General features: G+C 50.7%; 1 protein-coding gene and 1 non-coding gene across 2 annotated transcripts; one reads left to right on the forward strand and one right to left on the reverse strand.

The window, feature by feature from the left end:
• Nucleotides 1-131: 131 nt before the first annotated feature.
• Nucleotides 132-296, forward strand: LOC120361975 (U1 spliceosomal RNA). The gene has a single exon (XR_005577998.1). It is a non-coding gene; the product is annotated as a U1 spliceosomal RNA (small nuclear RNA).
• A 12,473-nt stretch (nucleotides 297-12,769) lies between these two features.
• Nucleotides 12,770-13,898, reverse strand: LOC101038662 (vacuolar protein sorting-associated protein 72 homolog). Its single transcript, XM_003931112.3, has one exon. The coding sequence runs from the start codon at nucleotides 13,863-13,865 to the stop codon at nucleotides 12,771-12,773; it is 1,095 nt and encodes a 364-aa protein (XP_003931161.1). The 5' UTR covers nucleotides 13,866-13,898; the 3' UTR covers nucleotide 12,770.
• Between the last annotated feature and the right edge of the window lie 1,871 nt (nucleotides 13,899-15,769).

Consider the following 15,769-nt stretch of genomic DNA (forward strand, 5'->3'; position numbering starts at 1 on the left):
ATGGGAAATCCCATAGCTCTGACAAGTATTTAGTGCTAGAAATACACAATTTTGAAGAAAGCGTCTTTAGACAAATTCCCTAAAAAGTCATAAAACTGCTCAATAGGAGAGAAGACAGAAAAGTCATCCACATACTTACCTGGCAGGGGACATACCATGGTCACGAAGCTGGTTTTCCCAGGGCGAGGCTTATCCATTGCACTCCGGATATGCTGACCCCTGTGATTTTCCCAAATGTGGCAAACTTGACTGCCTAATTTGTGGTAGTGGGGGGACTGCGTTTGCACTTTCCCCTGAATTTAAAAAAAAAAAAAAAAGGAAGGAAAAAGTCACCCACGAGCCTACAAAACAATCTCATCACTGACAAAATGCTGCAAGTTGTGACAGTGATCTTAAAATGCAATGTTACGGCTGGGTGCGGGTGGCTTACACCTATAATCCCCAGCACTTTGGGAGGCCGAGGGGGGCAGATCACTTGAGGTCAGGAGTTTGACACCAGCCTGGCAAACATGGTGAAACTCTGTTTCTACTAAAAATACAAAAATTAACTGGGCGTGGTGGTGGGCACCCGTAATCCCAGCTACTCAGAGGCTGAGGCAGGAGAATCACTTGAACCCGGGAGGCAGATGTTCCAGTGAGTCAAGATCGCGCCACTGCACTCCAGCCTGGGTGACAGAGCCAGACTCAGTCTCAAAAAAAAAAAAAAAAAAAAGAAAAAGTTATGTTACTTTGGAAGTGCCTCTTAGGAAAAATGGTGCAAAATGCCTTCTTTAAAAATTACTAGTTTGACTTTTAGGCCAACAGGTCATCAGAGGAACTGGTTTTAGGCAGAGGTTTCAGGTGAGCTGGCTTTATGCTGATTGGTCTGTAACCTCCCTAATCATCCCTGAAGTTCTAATTTCACATGAAACCAAGGAGAAAGGGGTGAGTCGGGGGCAAGACAACTTAACACTGACCCATAAGTGTATAGTGAATTAGATAAGTGAATCTAGAATCTGGTCTGCAAATTCTAGAATGCAAACTCTTTCTACAGTACTATGGAAGGTCCCCTAACCAGAAAAAAGAATTAGGTACAAAATGTGTTTGATTTTTTTTTTTTTTTTTGACAAGAGTCTCACTCTGTCACCACTGCCTAAAACCAGTTCCTCTGGTGACCAGGCTGGAGGGCAGTGGAGCAATCTCGGCTCGCTGCAACCTCTGCCTCCCAGGTTCAAAGGCTTCTCCTGCTTCAGCCTCCCAAGTAGCTGGGATTACACGCACCTGCCACCACACCTGGCTACTTTTTGTATTTTTGGTTTTCTTAGTAGAGACAGGGTTTCACCATGTTAGCCAGGCTAGTCTCAAACTCCCAACCTCAAGTAATCCACCCACCTTGGCCTCCCAAAGTGCTGAGATTACAAGCATAAGCCACCGTACCCGGTCGTGTTTGATAGTCTTAGTCAGTGCAATACAAATTTGCAGTACAAGATCGCATAGTATAGACTGGTGGGATCAGGGAAAGCAAATAGAGGCTGAGTGACTAAAACAGGCCCTAGAAGGCACAATAGCATTTGGTTAGCTTGGTGGAAGGATGATGGGCAGTGATGGCAGGGACAAGGAAGGGGGAGCAGCCAGCCCCCAGGGTCCATGGAACATATGTGGTCAACTGGATGCTACTGGGTGGATGCCAGTGTGACCTCCTTGGGGCAAGGGATGAGGAAAAGTAAAGTTGGTGTCTTCTGTAAAGATAATTAGACCTCAGACCAAAGGAAGACTGGACATATGATACGCGTTGCTAGCCTTTGGAGATACCTTGACCAAATAAATACAACAGAAGCAGAGTAGGGCATTGTTTTTCAAAATGCAGAGCTTAGGAAAAGAAATAGGAATTCATTTAACTGATTGTTTCTGGACTGGAGGTCCTGGACTGAGAGGTTGACGAGTGGGGGCAGAAAACCTGAAAAACAACACTCTTTCAAATCCATCCGGAATTAGGCAGCCTCTGAAATTACAGAGATTAGGGAGGCAAACAGACTCAGACCACACACAGCTTTTCAGGACTCCAGGTGTGGTGTAAAATGAGCCACAACTGCTTAGAAAGCTAAGCTTTCGGACACTCCTGTAGGCCTGGCTGGCTTGGTACCCCAAGCAGGGGCTGGGCTCCTCCGCATTGAGGGAACCATGAGGCCTGGCCTGAGCAGCCATTCTGAGGTCCTTCTAGGATTCAATTTTTCAAGCCTAAAGGTTATTCAACTGAAATTTCTCAATCCGAAGTTTCTTTCTGACCAGAGTGAACCTGTGCCAGCTAACTGCCAAAGGAGATGGCAGAGATTTACTCAATACCTTCCTCTCCCGGCTTGACAAGGGCCGCTGACTCAGCCAGCATTTCTCGGTAGCTCTCGGAAGGAAGGTTTCTCTAGGACTCCTTTGAAAATCCAGTTTTTCCTACGAAGCGGCCAGTGCTCAGAGGAGCCAGCAAGGGACTCCCCTTGCCGCTGTCTTGGACTTCAGTCAAAGGCCTGAGCCGCATCCAGGACACTTCCTTGAATGTTTCAAATCAGTAGCCAGCAGACTTTTTCTGTAAAGAACCAGAGAGTTTTTTCGACTTTTTGAGCTATTCTCTATCCCAACTCAAACCTCTTTGAGTTTGATGCTGCCACCTACTTTATAGCACTGTGGTCAGGATTGACTGTGATGACGCCGGTAACGTTTTCGGCACAGGCAAAACAGCCATACACAATACATACACCAGTGGACGTGACCGCGAGCCAAAAAAGCTTTGTAAAAACAGGTGGAGGCGTGGTGCGGTGGCTCACACCTGTAATCCCAGCACTTTGGGAGGCCAAGGTGGGTGAATCACGAGGTCAGGAGTTTGAGACCAGCCTGGCCAACATGGTGAAACCCCATCTTTACTAAAAATAATAATTTTTAAAAATTACCTGGGTGTAGTGGTAGGCGCCTGTAATCCCAGCTACTTGGGAGGCTGAGGCAGGAGAACGCTTGAACCTGGGAGGCGGAGGTTGCCGTGAGCCGAGATTGCGCTACTGCACTCCAGCCCAGGAGACGGGCCATAGTTTGCAAGCCCTGTGTCAAGTAACAGCAAGCCCTTCAACTCAGCCCCTGATCCCTTGCCTGGAGCCCAAGGGGAAGACCTACATTCTGCAGCAAGGTATAGAATTAAGGGATTTAATACACTGGTTATGAGATGGCCTCTGATAATAATCATACTAGCAAAGTGATTTCAGTGGAAGGGGAAGTCTGGAGTCAGATCAGGCTTCAGATCCTGGCACCACCATTTACTCACCTGTGTGACCTTGTTTTGGCTTTGGGCAGGATGCTGCCGCCCACTTGAGAGCACTGTGGTCGGGATTGACTGCGATGCTGCAGGGAATGTGTTTGGCACAGTGCCGGCCCATGTTACAAGTGTTACGAGCTTACTAAGTGGGAGCTATTATTATCTCTGCTAAGCCTAATTCTAGTCCTGAGAACTGGACAGGGCAGCCATCATTATCCCTAATTTATACATGGAAAATCAAGTCCATGGAGGTGAGGTCACTTGTTCAAATTCACAGAGCCATTCGTGGGTGAGTAGAGCCTCAAACCTGGGTCTGTCCCCAGCTCAGGTCAGCTGCTGCTATGGTTGGAATGCATCCTTCAAATTCATGTTTTGGAAACTTAATCCCCAAATTCATATGGTTGATGGTATTTGGAGGTGGGGCTGTCGGTAATTAAAATTAAATAAGGTCATCAGGTGCACCTGATCTGTCTGGAATTGTGGAGCCAGGCACCTGTTTCAGGAGACCTGCCTGGCCATTGGGGTTCCTTTCTGCACAAGACCAGGGGCCCAGAAACCTGAGTTCCAGTCCTGAATCTGCTTCTGCCCAGGGCTTGCTGGGTAGCTTAGCAAAGTCTTTCCTTTTAGCCCTTTCTGGGCCTCAGCCTACTCACCTGCCCAGGACACCTGGGTGGGTAGATATGAAGCACCTGCTTGTGAATAAAACTTAGCTGGGGTCCTAGCTAACAGTGGGAGGTGATTCAGGCTGCCTTCCGGAGACACTTCAGGAGCTGACCCAGGGACCTGCAGGGAGGAGCTCTGAGAGGAGAATTGGGCATATGGCAGGAAAATGGGACCCTAAGCCAGTGAGGAAGTCCACTGCGGGGTTACGTGGGTTGCACAAGCTTCCCATAACCTCAGGGGCTGCTGGAGCCTCTATTCCATACTTCCCCCATTGCGCAAATTAAATGCTTTCTGATCTTCCCTGAGTGTTAAAAAATTGGCACACTGCTGCTGAGCTAGCCTAGTGGTGTGAAGCTTTTCTGAGCTCTGGATCCTAACCCCAGCTTGGCCAGTGACTGACTGTGTGACTCCAGGCAGGTCTGTTCATCTATTAGGGGTCCCAGTTCTCCTTCATCTATTTTCATAGGATTACAATCTCTGCTTTCCCTGCCTTAAACACACAGAATCATAGGAGGACATGAGCCTGAGAAGTCGTTCAGTACCCTAAGCCCTGTTATTTTTACAAATGAAGAAAGTGACACTCAGAAAGGGAAAGTGACCTCTTAAAGGAACATAGCTAGATGGTCCCAGCAGACTCATACAGAGCACTTCTCACGTGCCAAGCACTGTTGGAGGCACTTCACCTGTCCTGACTTAGTCCCCGTCACAGTCCCATTTTATAGGTGGGAAAACTGAGGCACTGAGAAGTTATGCCATTAGTCTAAGATTTTCTGTGGTATGTGCAAACGAACTGAGAGAGTCAAGGTGGCATTGCTTTAAAGGAAGGCAAAGGCACTGCTGAAATGCCAAGCATTCCCTCCAGGGCGGCAGTCACCTCTCGTCTGCAGGGTAGGGGCTTTGGCACCCTCAGTCCCAGGGCAACAGAATTGCTTGTGATTTCGGGGCTATGGGACGCCTGCTGGGAAGAGGGTGCCACTTTTTCCATCTAGGCGGAGACATCTCTGGCTCCCTCCCCAGCAGGTGTAGGGATAGGGGCTGGTGACATTGGCATATGTTGTGGGGGGAATATGTCTCTAGGTTCCTAAACTTTCTCAAAGTCTGAAGTTCCTCTTTCCTTTGGAAACTCCCAACTCCTCAGATGTGAGTGATGTGGAAAGATAAGGGAAGACAAACAAAGCAGGGAGGGAAAAGGTCCCAGTGAGGAGTACAGGGGGGTGGAGGAGGGGGTCTCACCACGCAGCGCCCTCCACCTCCAGCACTGCAGAGGTCTTCTGATCTGATTAGTCTTTCCTCTTTTCCCCTACTCTGGGCTACCCCCCAGCTCAGCTCCACAGCCCTCCCACCCCCATCCCCACTTCCAAATTGCCTGTCAAGTTTCAGGACCCACGTCGTGTGTAAGTTTCAAAAGGAGCTCCCCGTCTCAATCTGTGGCCAAACTTTCAGAACCCAAGCCTAGAAAGAGCCCTTCGGCCTACCCCTACCCCAAATAATCAGTCTCCTGGACAATCAGCTAAAAAATGCCTACCCTTGGCCGGGTGTGGTGGCTCGCACCTGTAATCCCAGCACTTTGGGAGGCCGAAGCGGGCAGATCATCTGAGGTCAGGAGTTCGAGACTAGCCTGGCCAACAAGGCAAAACCCATCTCTACTACAAATACAAAAATTAGGGCATGGTGGTGGGTGCCTGTAGTTCCTGCTACTCGGGAGGCTGAGGCAGCAGAATCCTTTAACCTGGGAGGCAGAGGTTGCGCCATTACACTCCAGCCTGGATGACAAAGCAAGACTCTGTCTCAAACAAACAAAAAATGCCTACTCTGTGCAGGACACCATGCAAGGGACAGTGGAGGAGGAACAGTGGAGAAGACTTGGTCCTCACCTTTCCTCTGGGAGGCTCCAGAGAAAGGAGGTGTGTAGCGAGGGTGCAGCAGCCACAGTGCCCTCTGTACCACTGCCCCGAAGCCCCAGGGATGGTCCCCTGGCCCCGAGCTTGTGCACTAGCCTCAGCAGGACCTTCGAGGGAGGGAGCTGCATACCCATCTTTTCTATGCCCAAACTTTCAGAACCCATGCCTAGGAAGAGCCCTTCGGCCTACCCTACCCCAGATAATCAGTCTCCTGGGCAATCAGCTAAAAAACACCTACCCTTGGCTGGTCATGGTGGCTCATACCTATAATCCCAGCACTTTGGGAGGCCAAGGCGGGCGGATTGCCTGTGGTCAGAAACAGAAGCTGGGAAAGCCTCAGCCTAAATCACCCAAAGCACATTTCTGGTGCTCTTCTAGTTTCCCCAGGCTTCCCTTGCCAGGTTCTCCACCTCCCTCCCACTCTCTGGGTCTTCCAAGTGCTGGCCAAGGCCCACCTCCCACATGAAGCCTCTCTGGATGCTTTCCTAGCCCTAAAGGTCACCTGCAGGTAAGGCCAGGATTGGAACCCAGACTTTTCCCCGCCACCTCCAAAAACCCTTGTGCTCGCCAACCATACACTTCTTTGCCAGACTAGGCATGGCCATAGCCATGACGAAGGTAATGATGCTGACAGTGATAACGAGGAAATGTAATGATCATACCTTCCAGCATGGAATGCGGAGACTTAAACATCCTCTCTCCTCCAAGTTCCAAGCCTGGGTCAGTCACTTCACCTTTTTGGGCCACAGCTTTACCTTTTCTAAAATGGAGGTAAGAATCCTTAGCTCCCTCTCAGGCTTCTAGTGACTGAAGTTTCTGTTTTTTCTTTTTTCTTTTTTCTCGAGACAGAGCTTTCACTCTTGTTGCCCAGTCTGGAGTGCAGTGGCGTGATCTCGGTTCACTGCAACCTCCACCTCCCGGGTTCAAGTGATTCTCCTGCCTCGGCCTGCCGAGTAGCTGGGATTATAGGCATGCACCACCACGCCCGGCTAATTTTGTGTTTTTAGTAGAGACAAGGTTTCTCCATGTTGGTCAGGCTGTCTCGAACTCTCGACCTCAGGTTATCCACCCACCTCAGCCTCTCAAAGTGTTTGGATTACAGGCGTGAGCCATCACACCTGGCCATGACTGAAATTTCTGAAGTTAAAATGTTTGGTACAGTAGAGAGTGCCGTGTGTGTAACAGCGGAAAAAAGCCCACCTCTCTCAGCGGGCGCCATGAAGACCACTCTATCTCCATGTGAAAGTGCTTTTTGATCTGTTAAAAGGGCTATGGCAATTCATTTCTCAGCATTCACCAAATATTTATTGAGGGCCTACTTTGTACCACATTCCTTATAACCTGGAGAGGGAAACAGACATTATTCAAAAATCACAACCGAATACATAAGCAGGAACTGTGGCGAGAGCCCTGGAGGCGTAAAACAGGCCTCTAGGAAGTTTATCACTGGGGTCATGATCCGGAGTCGGAGAAAGCTTCCAAGGTGGGAGGAAGCAGCTGGGATTTATTCTTAAATCCATTTCACAGATAATGAAGCAGGCCCCGAGAGAGGCTGTGACTTGCAGAATGAGAGAGTCCACTGAACTCCTGTGTGCTGGCTGACTCCCTCTGTGGCTCTAGGCTGGGCAAGCAGGGTGTATGTACTATGGTCACTAAGATGTCCTCTCCTGATCACTTGCCCAGGCCCTATCAAATTCACTAGCTGAACGTGAGGGGCTGATAATTCCACCCCCACCCCCCACCCCTATAGGAGTGGCTGGCTTCATCCATCTGGGTCAGCTTGATGGCCAGACACTTTGGAAACTTTTTACACGTTTTCCTTCCTTTGCGCTCGGCCTCCCTTTCTCCTCCAAGCCTGCTTAGTCTTTGGAGGGGGAAACCCAGTGTGACGTGATAGGCTGCCCCCTGCTGGCTGAATTCTGGAACTGCAAGGAATTTTTACGGCTTGCGCCAAGCCTAGGCCCAGGCCGTGAAAGAAAGTTCCCAGGTCATCTCCTCTTTCCAGTTCTGCAGGAGGTGTGAGAAAGAGCAAAGACCAAAGTGTGTGTAGAGAAGTCGCTGACTGGCATTAATCAAAGACGACTTTTTTTAAGGGGAGTAGCTTTAAAGTTGCTTCTGTTCCAAGATTCTGAGTCTGAACAATTTTGTGGGTGTGCCTCCCTGACTTGAGAGGGTGAGAGGGTGCTTCTAAGGTCACGGGCATATATGGGCTCCATGCACCTGCTTGTGTGAACACCGAATGGGTATGCATATTTTCTTCTCGCTGTGTAGCGTATTGTAGTCCAAATGCATGTTCACTAAGAGAGGGAGAGAGTTGCCACCCAGAGGCACTGGGGGTGAAGTCTGTGAGGGCAGAGGGCAGCATCTGGGTCTCCAAGGCCAGGCCAGGCCCCATTTGCATCCTTACAGGACTGTCCTATGCTGTCTGGCCCTCGAGCTGTCCCAAAGAGCTCTTCCCCCAGTGAACCCCGTGTTCCCACCAGTTTCCCCCCTACCAGGTACACCGACCCTGCACCCCCACAGCCGCTGTGGGAAATCTCATACCTTCTGGTGGCCACATTCCTGTGAGTGCTCATGGGAGAGGCCTTAAGGAGCAAACCCTCCCATCCCCCCAGCCCCTGCCAAGGCCCACATTCAGAGCTGCTCTTTTCCTCCGTCTGGGCTGGTGCACCCCTACAGCATGCTTCTGGCCAGCAAACATTCTAATCAGTTGGTGTCCAGATCTTGCTGGCTCTCAGAGAGTTTCGCTATTGCCTCTGTCCAATTCCCATTTAACCTGGAGCTTCAGGAGGCCATGAATAATTAGGGCGCTACTCTTGTTCTCAGGCAAGATTCTTTCTCATTGCTCCTCCAAATGGCATGAAAACACTAGCTCACCTTGCTAGTCTCGGCAAGCAAAATCCCTTGGTGAGGCCATGAGCCATCCATTAAATACTTGCGCTATTAGGTTGAAAGCAGAAGTGTCAGATCACAGCCAAATGACCCCTTTGGACTTAGCCCAAAGGGAAAGCTTTCTGAGTGAGCTCAGAGGGATGGGAGCTCTGGATCTTCCAAGTTCAGCTCCAAGTGAGTGCTCACACGCAGGCCGAGCCTTGTCCTTTGCCCATGGGTGGAGCACACCAGCCACACCCGCAGCATTTCTAGGAAATACCCTCTTCTGCTCCCTGGCTTTGGCCTTGATTCCTCCTTGCAGAAGTGCAGACAGTGGAAAGCTGCTTTTCATAGGTTACTGCTGTGCTGGGCTCCTCCTCTGCCCAGCCCATGAGCCCAGCCCATGACTTGCCCCTTCCCAACTGCTGTCCTGCCCTTACCACGGCCCTGGGGACTGTGAGGTGGTGCGACAAGAGAGGAAGCTTTCATCCCAGTTGCACCACTTGGTAGGAGAGCCACTCTCCCCTTCTTGCCTTAACTTCCCATTATCTGTAACAGGGGGATGGTAACTGTGCCCTTCCCACAGTTACCTTTAGGCCCAATTGAGACACTGGATCCAAGAGTACTTTGGAAGGAAAACCTTCGCTGGACGAACGCAGGTGGTGAGCTCAAAGCCCTGAGACACTACTCTCAGCCAGCTCTCCCATCAGCACAGAATGTCACCCTTGCCAGAGTCCCTTGATTCTCTGGCTGTGCAGGAAAGATTTGTGACCCATAGGTATAGAGAATCCCAAGCTTGGTAAGGACCTTAGTTGGGCCATCAAGGGATAATACAAGCTACCATTTATTGAGCAATCGCATGTTAGGTGCTGTTTTAAGTGCTTTATATATTATACTCATTTCATCCCTAAAAGAAGCCCATGAGATAGAAACTGTTACCATTCCCATTTACAGATAACGAAATCAAGGCTCAATCCGATTAAGTAAACTGGCTGAAGTCACACAGCTGGTAAACTGGGCCAAGATTTGAAGCCTGGCTGTCGCTCCAGAATCTGTGCTCTGAATCATTGTGCTCTGCAGTCTCTACATGACCCTCACTGAGCAGGATTTTTGGTCTCTGCTTGTACATCTCCAGTGACGGGGAACTCATTACTTCCCAACGTAGCCCGTTCTAACTTCACATAGCTGTGGCTACTGGAACCTTCTAGCATGCCTGGCCCAGCCTTTGGCAATCCAGACCACACAAAGATCTGTTTCCAGAAGCCCTAAGCAGGGGATAGGCGAAAAAGAGGAGGCTATATAAAGCAAGCATTCTCCCTGTACCCCTCGACACACAGAGACCCCCTGACCTCATTCCTTAGGGCATGTCAACACCTTTTCCTTTTCCTCCAGTGGAGGTTGACATAAGAAGGAAGATGGTCCCCTGCACCTCAATATACTTTTCAACTGAAGAGAGTGGGTGAGCCCACCTGTTTGCTCTGGTTAGAGCGAGGACATACGCAGTGCCCACTGTATTAATGAGTGTGCACTAAATGCCGAATGAACAAATGAATGAATGGACATGTGAATGACGAACAAGTGCACAGCCTCCTTTCCTGCCAGCCTCAATCTCCTGGAAGAGTTAGTTTTGCACTGTGCTTTGAGATCCTGACAAGCAGCATTTCCATGGTAACGAGGCATAGACCTGCCAGTCTGCAGGGCCAAATTCTTTCCTGTCACATGGACTCTGAGCCAGCTCCAGAAAAGATCCTAAACTACGGTCAGTGTAAGCAGAGCAAGCCATCGTCAGCTGGGAGATCCTCAGAGTGGGCACTGCTGGGCGGATCCCCCAGCGCCTATCTCCTCTGGGAACTTCCCGGGCTGATGGATCTTGCTGGAGTTTCCATGGTAACAACACTAGGCTAATGGGTTGCCAGGGTGATGGTGTGCTAGTGCTAAGATTGCACAGACCGGACCACACAGGGCCACTGAGTTGAAAAGATGCTAATGACACCTTTCTGAGTTTCCATGACAACAACACTTGAGCACCGAGTACACTGGGTAGGTTTTGTCCCAAATGCAAATTAGGCCCCCGCCCCTCCACGCTCCAGGAGAACGCCCTGGGAGGTTGGGCCACTGGGAACTGTCGTACCCTCCTAAGGGAAATAGGTGGTCAGGGCTTTTTCCTCCTCCTCTACCTCTTCTCTGCCCAGGACAGGGCCCCTTGCCATACTGTTCCTTAGGGCATCTGGTGGAAGTAGCCTGGGTTTGGGCAGTTGGAAGGGAGGTCTGGGACAGAAAGACGGCTCGGAATGGGTGGTGTGGCAGAAAATGGAACTTTGGGGTTCCCTTGAGATCGAGCGCCTCTCTTGATATATCTGTTCCCAGGCCAGGGAGCTCATGCACTCTGAGGGGTTGAGGAAGCGGCCAAGGAGCCTTCTTTCCCCATCAAAGCCTAAAGCCGGCAGTCAATTTTCTTTTTTTTTTTTTTTTTTTTTTGAGACAGAGTCTCAGTCTGTCGTCCAGGCTGGAGTGCAATGGCGTGATATCGGCTCACTGCGACCTCTGCCTCCCGGGTTCAAGTGATTCTCCTGCCTCAGCCTCCTGAGTAGTTGGGATTACAAACACCTGCCACCACGCTCGGCTAATTTTTGTGGGGTTTTTTGGTATTTTTAGTAGAGACAAGGTTTCACCATGTTGGCCAGGCCAGTCTTGAACTCCTGACCTAAGGTGATCCACCCAGCTCAGCCTCCTAAAGTGCTGGGATTACAGGCACGAGCCACTGTGCCCAGCCTCAAACTACTTTGTTTTGAGACAGAGTCTGACTCTGTCATCCAGGCTGGAGTGCAGTGGCGCGATCTCAGCTCACTGCAACCTCCGCCTCCTGCATTCAAGCGATCCTCCTGCCTCAGCTTCCCAAGTAGCTGGGACTATAGGCGTGCGCCCCCACGCCCAGCTAAGTTTTGTATTTTCAGTAGAGACACTATTTCACCATATTGGCCAGGATGGTTTCGATCTCTTTTTTTTTTTTTTTTTTTTTTTTTTTGACACGGAGTTTCGCTCTTGTTACCCAGGCTGGAGTGCAATGGCGCGATCTCGGCTCACCGCAACCTCCGCCCCCTGGGTTCGGGCAATTCTCCTGCCTCAGCCTCCTGAGTAGCTGGGATTACAGGCACACGCCACCATGCCCAGCTAATTTTTTTGTATTTTTTTTTAGTAGAGACGGGGTTTCACCGTGTTGACCAGGATGGTCTCGATCTCTTGACCTCGTGATCCACCCGCCTCGGCCTCCCAAAGTGCTGGGATTACAGGCTTGAGCCACCGCGCCCGGCCCGGTTTCGATCTCTTGACCTCATGATCTGCCCGCCTTGGCCTCCCGAAGTGCTGGGATTACAGGTGTGAGCCACCGCACCCGCCCCCAAACTAATTTTTTAAAGCCTTGGCACATTTAAATTCCATCAAAGCAGGCTCAGGGACCCTGAGCCCCACCCATTCAGTCTAATCCCTCTTTCCACCACAGAATCCCCTGAGGCAGCCGAGCTTCTGTGGAACACAATTTGAAAAACCTCTGGTCTAGGCCACTCCATCTCGTAGTCCAGACAGAGAGGCTGAGAACCAGAAAGGGCAAGTGATTTGCCCAAGCTCCCCCCACCAGCCATCGGGACAGCCAGAACTGAAACCCAGGAATCTCATGTGTGTAGAGCTACTCCCAATTCGCCAAGATGTTCATGACCTCTAACTTGGGTTCTCTGACTTCCAGAGGACCGCTGGAGCTTCTGCCTTTCCACCTATTCATGGATCTGGGGATCTGGGGAGGAGAGAAGATTCCATTATGGGGGCAGGCACAAATGTTTAGAATCAACCTTCCAGATGCGACATTTTTTTTTTTTTTTTTTGATCTTTCTCTATTTATTAGATTTAAAAACCTAGATGAACTATGAACTACGGGAAAAGGAGAAAGAAATAGAGAAAAGGATTGGGCAAAGATCAGAGGTGACAAAGGGGAGACGCAGGGAGAGGAAAGGGAACAGCAAGAGCTCCAATCAGAGCAGGGAAGGAGTTTCTGAGGACTAGACACCTCTTCATTTAATGATAATTTTCTGGCGCAGGGCTCGGGGCCCAGAGCCAGGGAGAGGCTCAGGAGGTGGTGGGCCGGGGCCCAGGGCTGAGGCAGTGGGTGGCAGTCCGTGGGCAGTAATGTACTTCTTGTAGGCCTCACGAATGATCTTGAAGGCTCGAGCGGTGGCGTAGGGTATGTCTGTAACAGGGTCCCGGTATAGGGCTGGACGATGGGTCACTGGACAGACTTCCCGAACAGGGACTTTTGGGGGCCGCCCTTGAGGGAACCATTCCTCGAAAGTTGCATCATCACTAAAAGTGATGAAGGTACGTGAGCAGCGAGCAGGGGAGTTGACAGGTCCAGTCCCAGCATGGGGAGTCAATGCAGACACCGAGGGAGCAGGATCAAGTCCTTCTATGTCAACGTTTTCTTCCTTGGGGCCCGGCTCCCCCACAAGTGGCACTGTCACCGAATGATAGGTGATTATGGGCCCAGGGCACTTCCGCTTCTTGTGAACCTGCTTCTTTTTGTCAGCCTCGAGCCGCTCGTATGTCTCCAGTGAACGTAAATTAAGCTCTTCTGTGATCTTGGCCTCTCTGAGCAGCTCCTCCTGGGTTAGCGGCCGCTCACAGTGGGGCCCCTTTCGCCGTCTTGATTGGCCCTGCCTCTCCTGTACCCGAAGGAACGTTTGTCGTGTATGCTCAGCTGTAGACTGACGCATAGACTTCCGACTATCAGATCCGTCATCCTGTAGTTCTAGTGGCAGTAGAGCCTTCTCTTCTCGGGCCTTCTGAGAGCTACTGGCCGGGGTGTTGACCTTTCGAGGCCTTAAACTCTTGAGAGGCTCCTTATAGGCCTTGGTGACTACTCGGCGCTTCCTCCTGGGCTCTTCTGCTTCTCCATCACTGGATGGTTCATCCCCTTCATCAATGTCAAAGTCAGAGTCCACTTCGTCCTCTGTGTCTGACTGGTCCCCTTGATACTCATCATCTCCGGATTCCTCTGTGAAACCCCCATAAGTCGTCTGGTAGAACTCATCTTCTTCCTCTGCCTCCAGAAGCCCAGAAAGCCGGTTCCCAGCGGTCTTCCGGGGGGCCCGGCCTCCAGCCAAACTCATACCGCCTACCCAGACTGCGCCCCTCTCCGGCGCGGTTCTCCCAGATGCGACATTTTAAAGCACCTATTACGTGCTAGCCATTACGGTAGGATATGCTTTCTATGCTGGTTGTCATTTTTTTTTTTTTTTTTTTTTTTTTTTGAGACAGGGTCTCACTCTGTCACCCAAGCTGGAGTGCAATGGCGTGATCTTGGCTCTTTGCAATTTTGCAACCTCTACGTCCTGGATTCGAGGGATTTTCTTGCCTCAGCCTCCCGAGTAGCTGGGATTACAGGTGCATGCCACCATGCCCAGCTAATTTATATATTTTTAGTAGAGATGGGTTTTCAGCATGTTGCCCAGGCTGGCCTCGAACTCCTGACCTCAGGTGATCCATCTGCATCAGCCTCCCAAAGTGTTGGGATTATAGGTATGAGCCACCACATATGGCCCTGGTTATCACCTTATCTCTTTTTTATAGCAAGCTGTTGAGACAGGCATGACTATCTTCAACAGACGAGAACACAAAAGCTGAAGGGGAGTGACCTGAAGCTTGGGTGTATTAAACATTGAGCATCTCTTTAGCAGGGATGCTCTTACTAGTCCCAGGAGGGACCACTGGAATGAATGCTAACCCGTGGCCTATCTCTGGTGACATTGGGCTGAGGCAGGTGGATGCGTTCAAAGCATTAGAGACGCCTTACTGCCTGCTGCCCCCAGCCCCTCACTAAGCCTGCCCTGTCAGGGATGACTGTAGGGTAACTCCAGTCTCCAAGGCCGGGTGTGTGTTATTTATTCACGACATGATGCAGCTGCTGGCCACAACAGACAGAACATCTTGTGGGCTGGGTTGGAGTGGGAGTGGGGGTGGTTCCTAGTTGCCAAGGAAACTTGAGAAGGTGTCAGGAACACCACATCATGTATACGTTCCATAATTGTTAATTTGGACTGGGACGGCAGCAGACAGTCACTTCCCCAATTACTAAATGCATGGCCTTGCTGGGCCGTGTCCAAGTCTGGTGGGCCTGGTGGGTGTGGCTCCTCCTTTGGCTGCCCAGGAACCACCCAAGTGAATGGGCTGCCGCCAGTGGCTTTCCTGGGACTTCACTGGAGCTCAGTGAGCCCTGAGCTTTCTCCAGTCGCACCCCTCCACCTGGACATCCTTCCCCTGTCTTAGTCTGTTTGTGCTGCTATTACAACACACCAGAGACTAAGTCATTTATAACCGGAAATCTCTTTCTCACAGTTCTGCAGGCCGGGAAGTCCAAGATCAGGCTGCCGGCAGGTTCAGTTGTCTGTTGAGGGCAACTCTCTGCGTCCAGGATGGCACCTTGTTGCTGCATCCTCTGGAGGGGAGGGACGCTTGTGTCTTCCGGTGGTAGAAAGGACAGAAGAGCAAAAGGGAAGGAATGCTGTGTCCTCACATGGCAGAAGAGCAGAAGCCAACAACCCTGTGCCCTCAAGCCCTTTTATAAGGGCCCTAATCCCATCTGTGAAGGCTCCACCCTCATGACTCATCCGTGAAATGCCCTACCTCTTAATAATGTCACATTGGCTGTTACGTTTCAACACATGAATTTTAGGGGGCACATTCAGACTGTAGCACCCTCCTTCGAACTCCATCTCCAGCAGGATAGCCTCTCCCTAGTTCCTAACACCCCTCCTTCGTCTGAGCTAGTTTGCATTTGCTTGCTTTTGCTATGGCGGGGATCATGCTGGATTGGGAGTCTGAGCACTGACTCTGGGCCCCAGCTCTGTGACTCAGCCACTGTGTGTTCTTGGGCAAGGCCTATGACCTCTCTGGGCCTCAGTTTCCCTCTCTGTAGTCTGTTTTCTAGTTGCTTTCCCCCTCTAGACTGTGAGCTCTCTAACTGCAGGGATACATCTCTGGTTCATTGCTGTAGTCCCAGCCACCTGTACAGGCA

Source organism: Saimiri boliviensis, chromosome X (assembly GCF_048565385.1).
Source record: "Saimiri boliviensis isolate mSaiBol1 chromosome X, mSaiBol1.pri, whole genome shotgun sequence".
NCBI classification, from domain to species: domain Eukaryota; kingdom Metazoa; phylum Chordata; class Mammalia; order Primates; family Cebidae; genus Saimiri; species Saimiri boliviensis.

Excerpts from the sequence above, each read along its gene's own strand:
- LOC101038662 (XM_003931112.3), bottom strand. The coding sequence starts at position 13,865 with ATGAGTTTGGCTGGAGGCCGGGCCCCCCGGAAGACCGCTGGGAACCGG.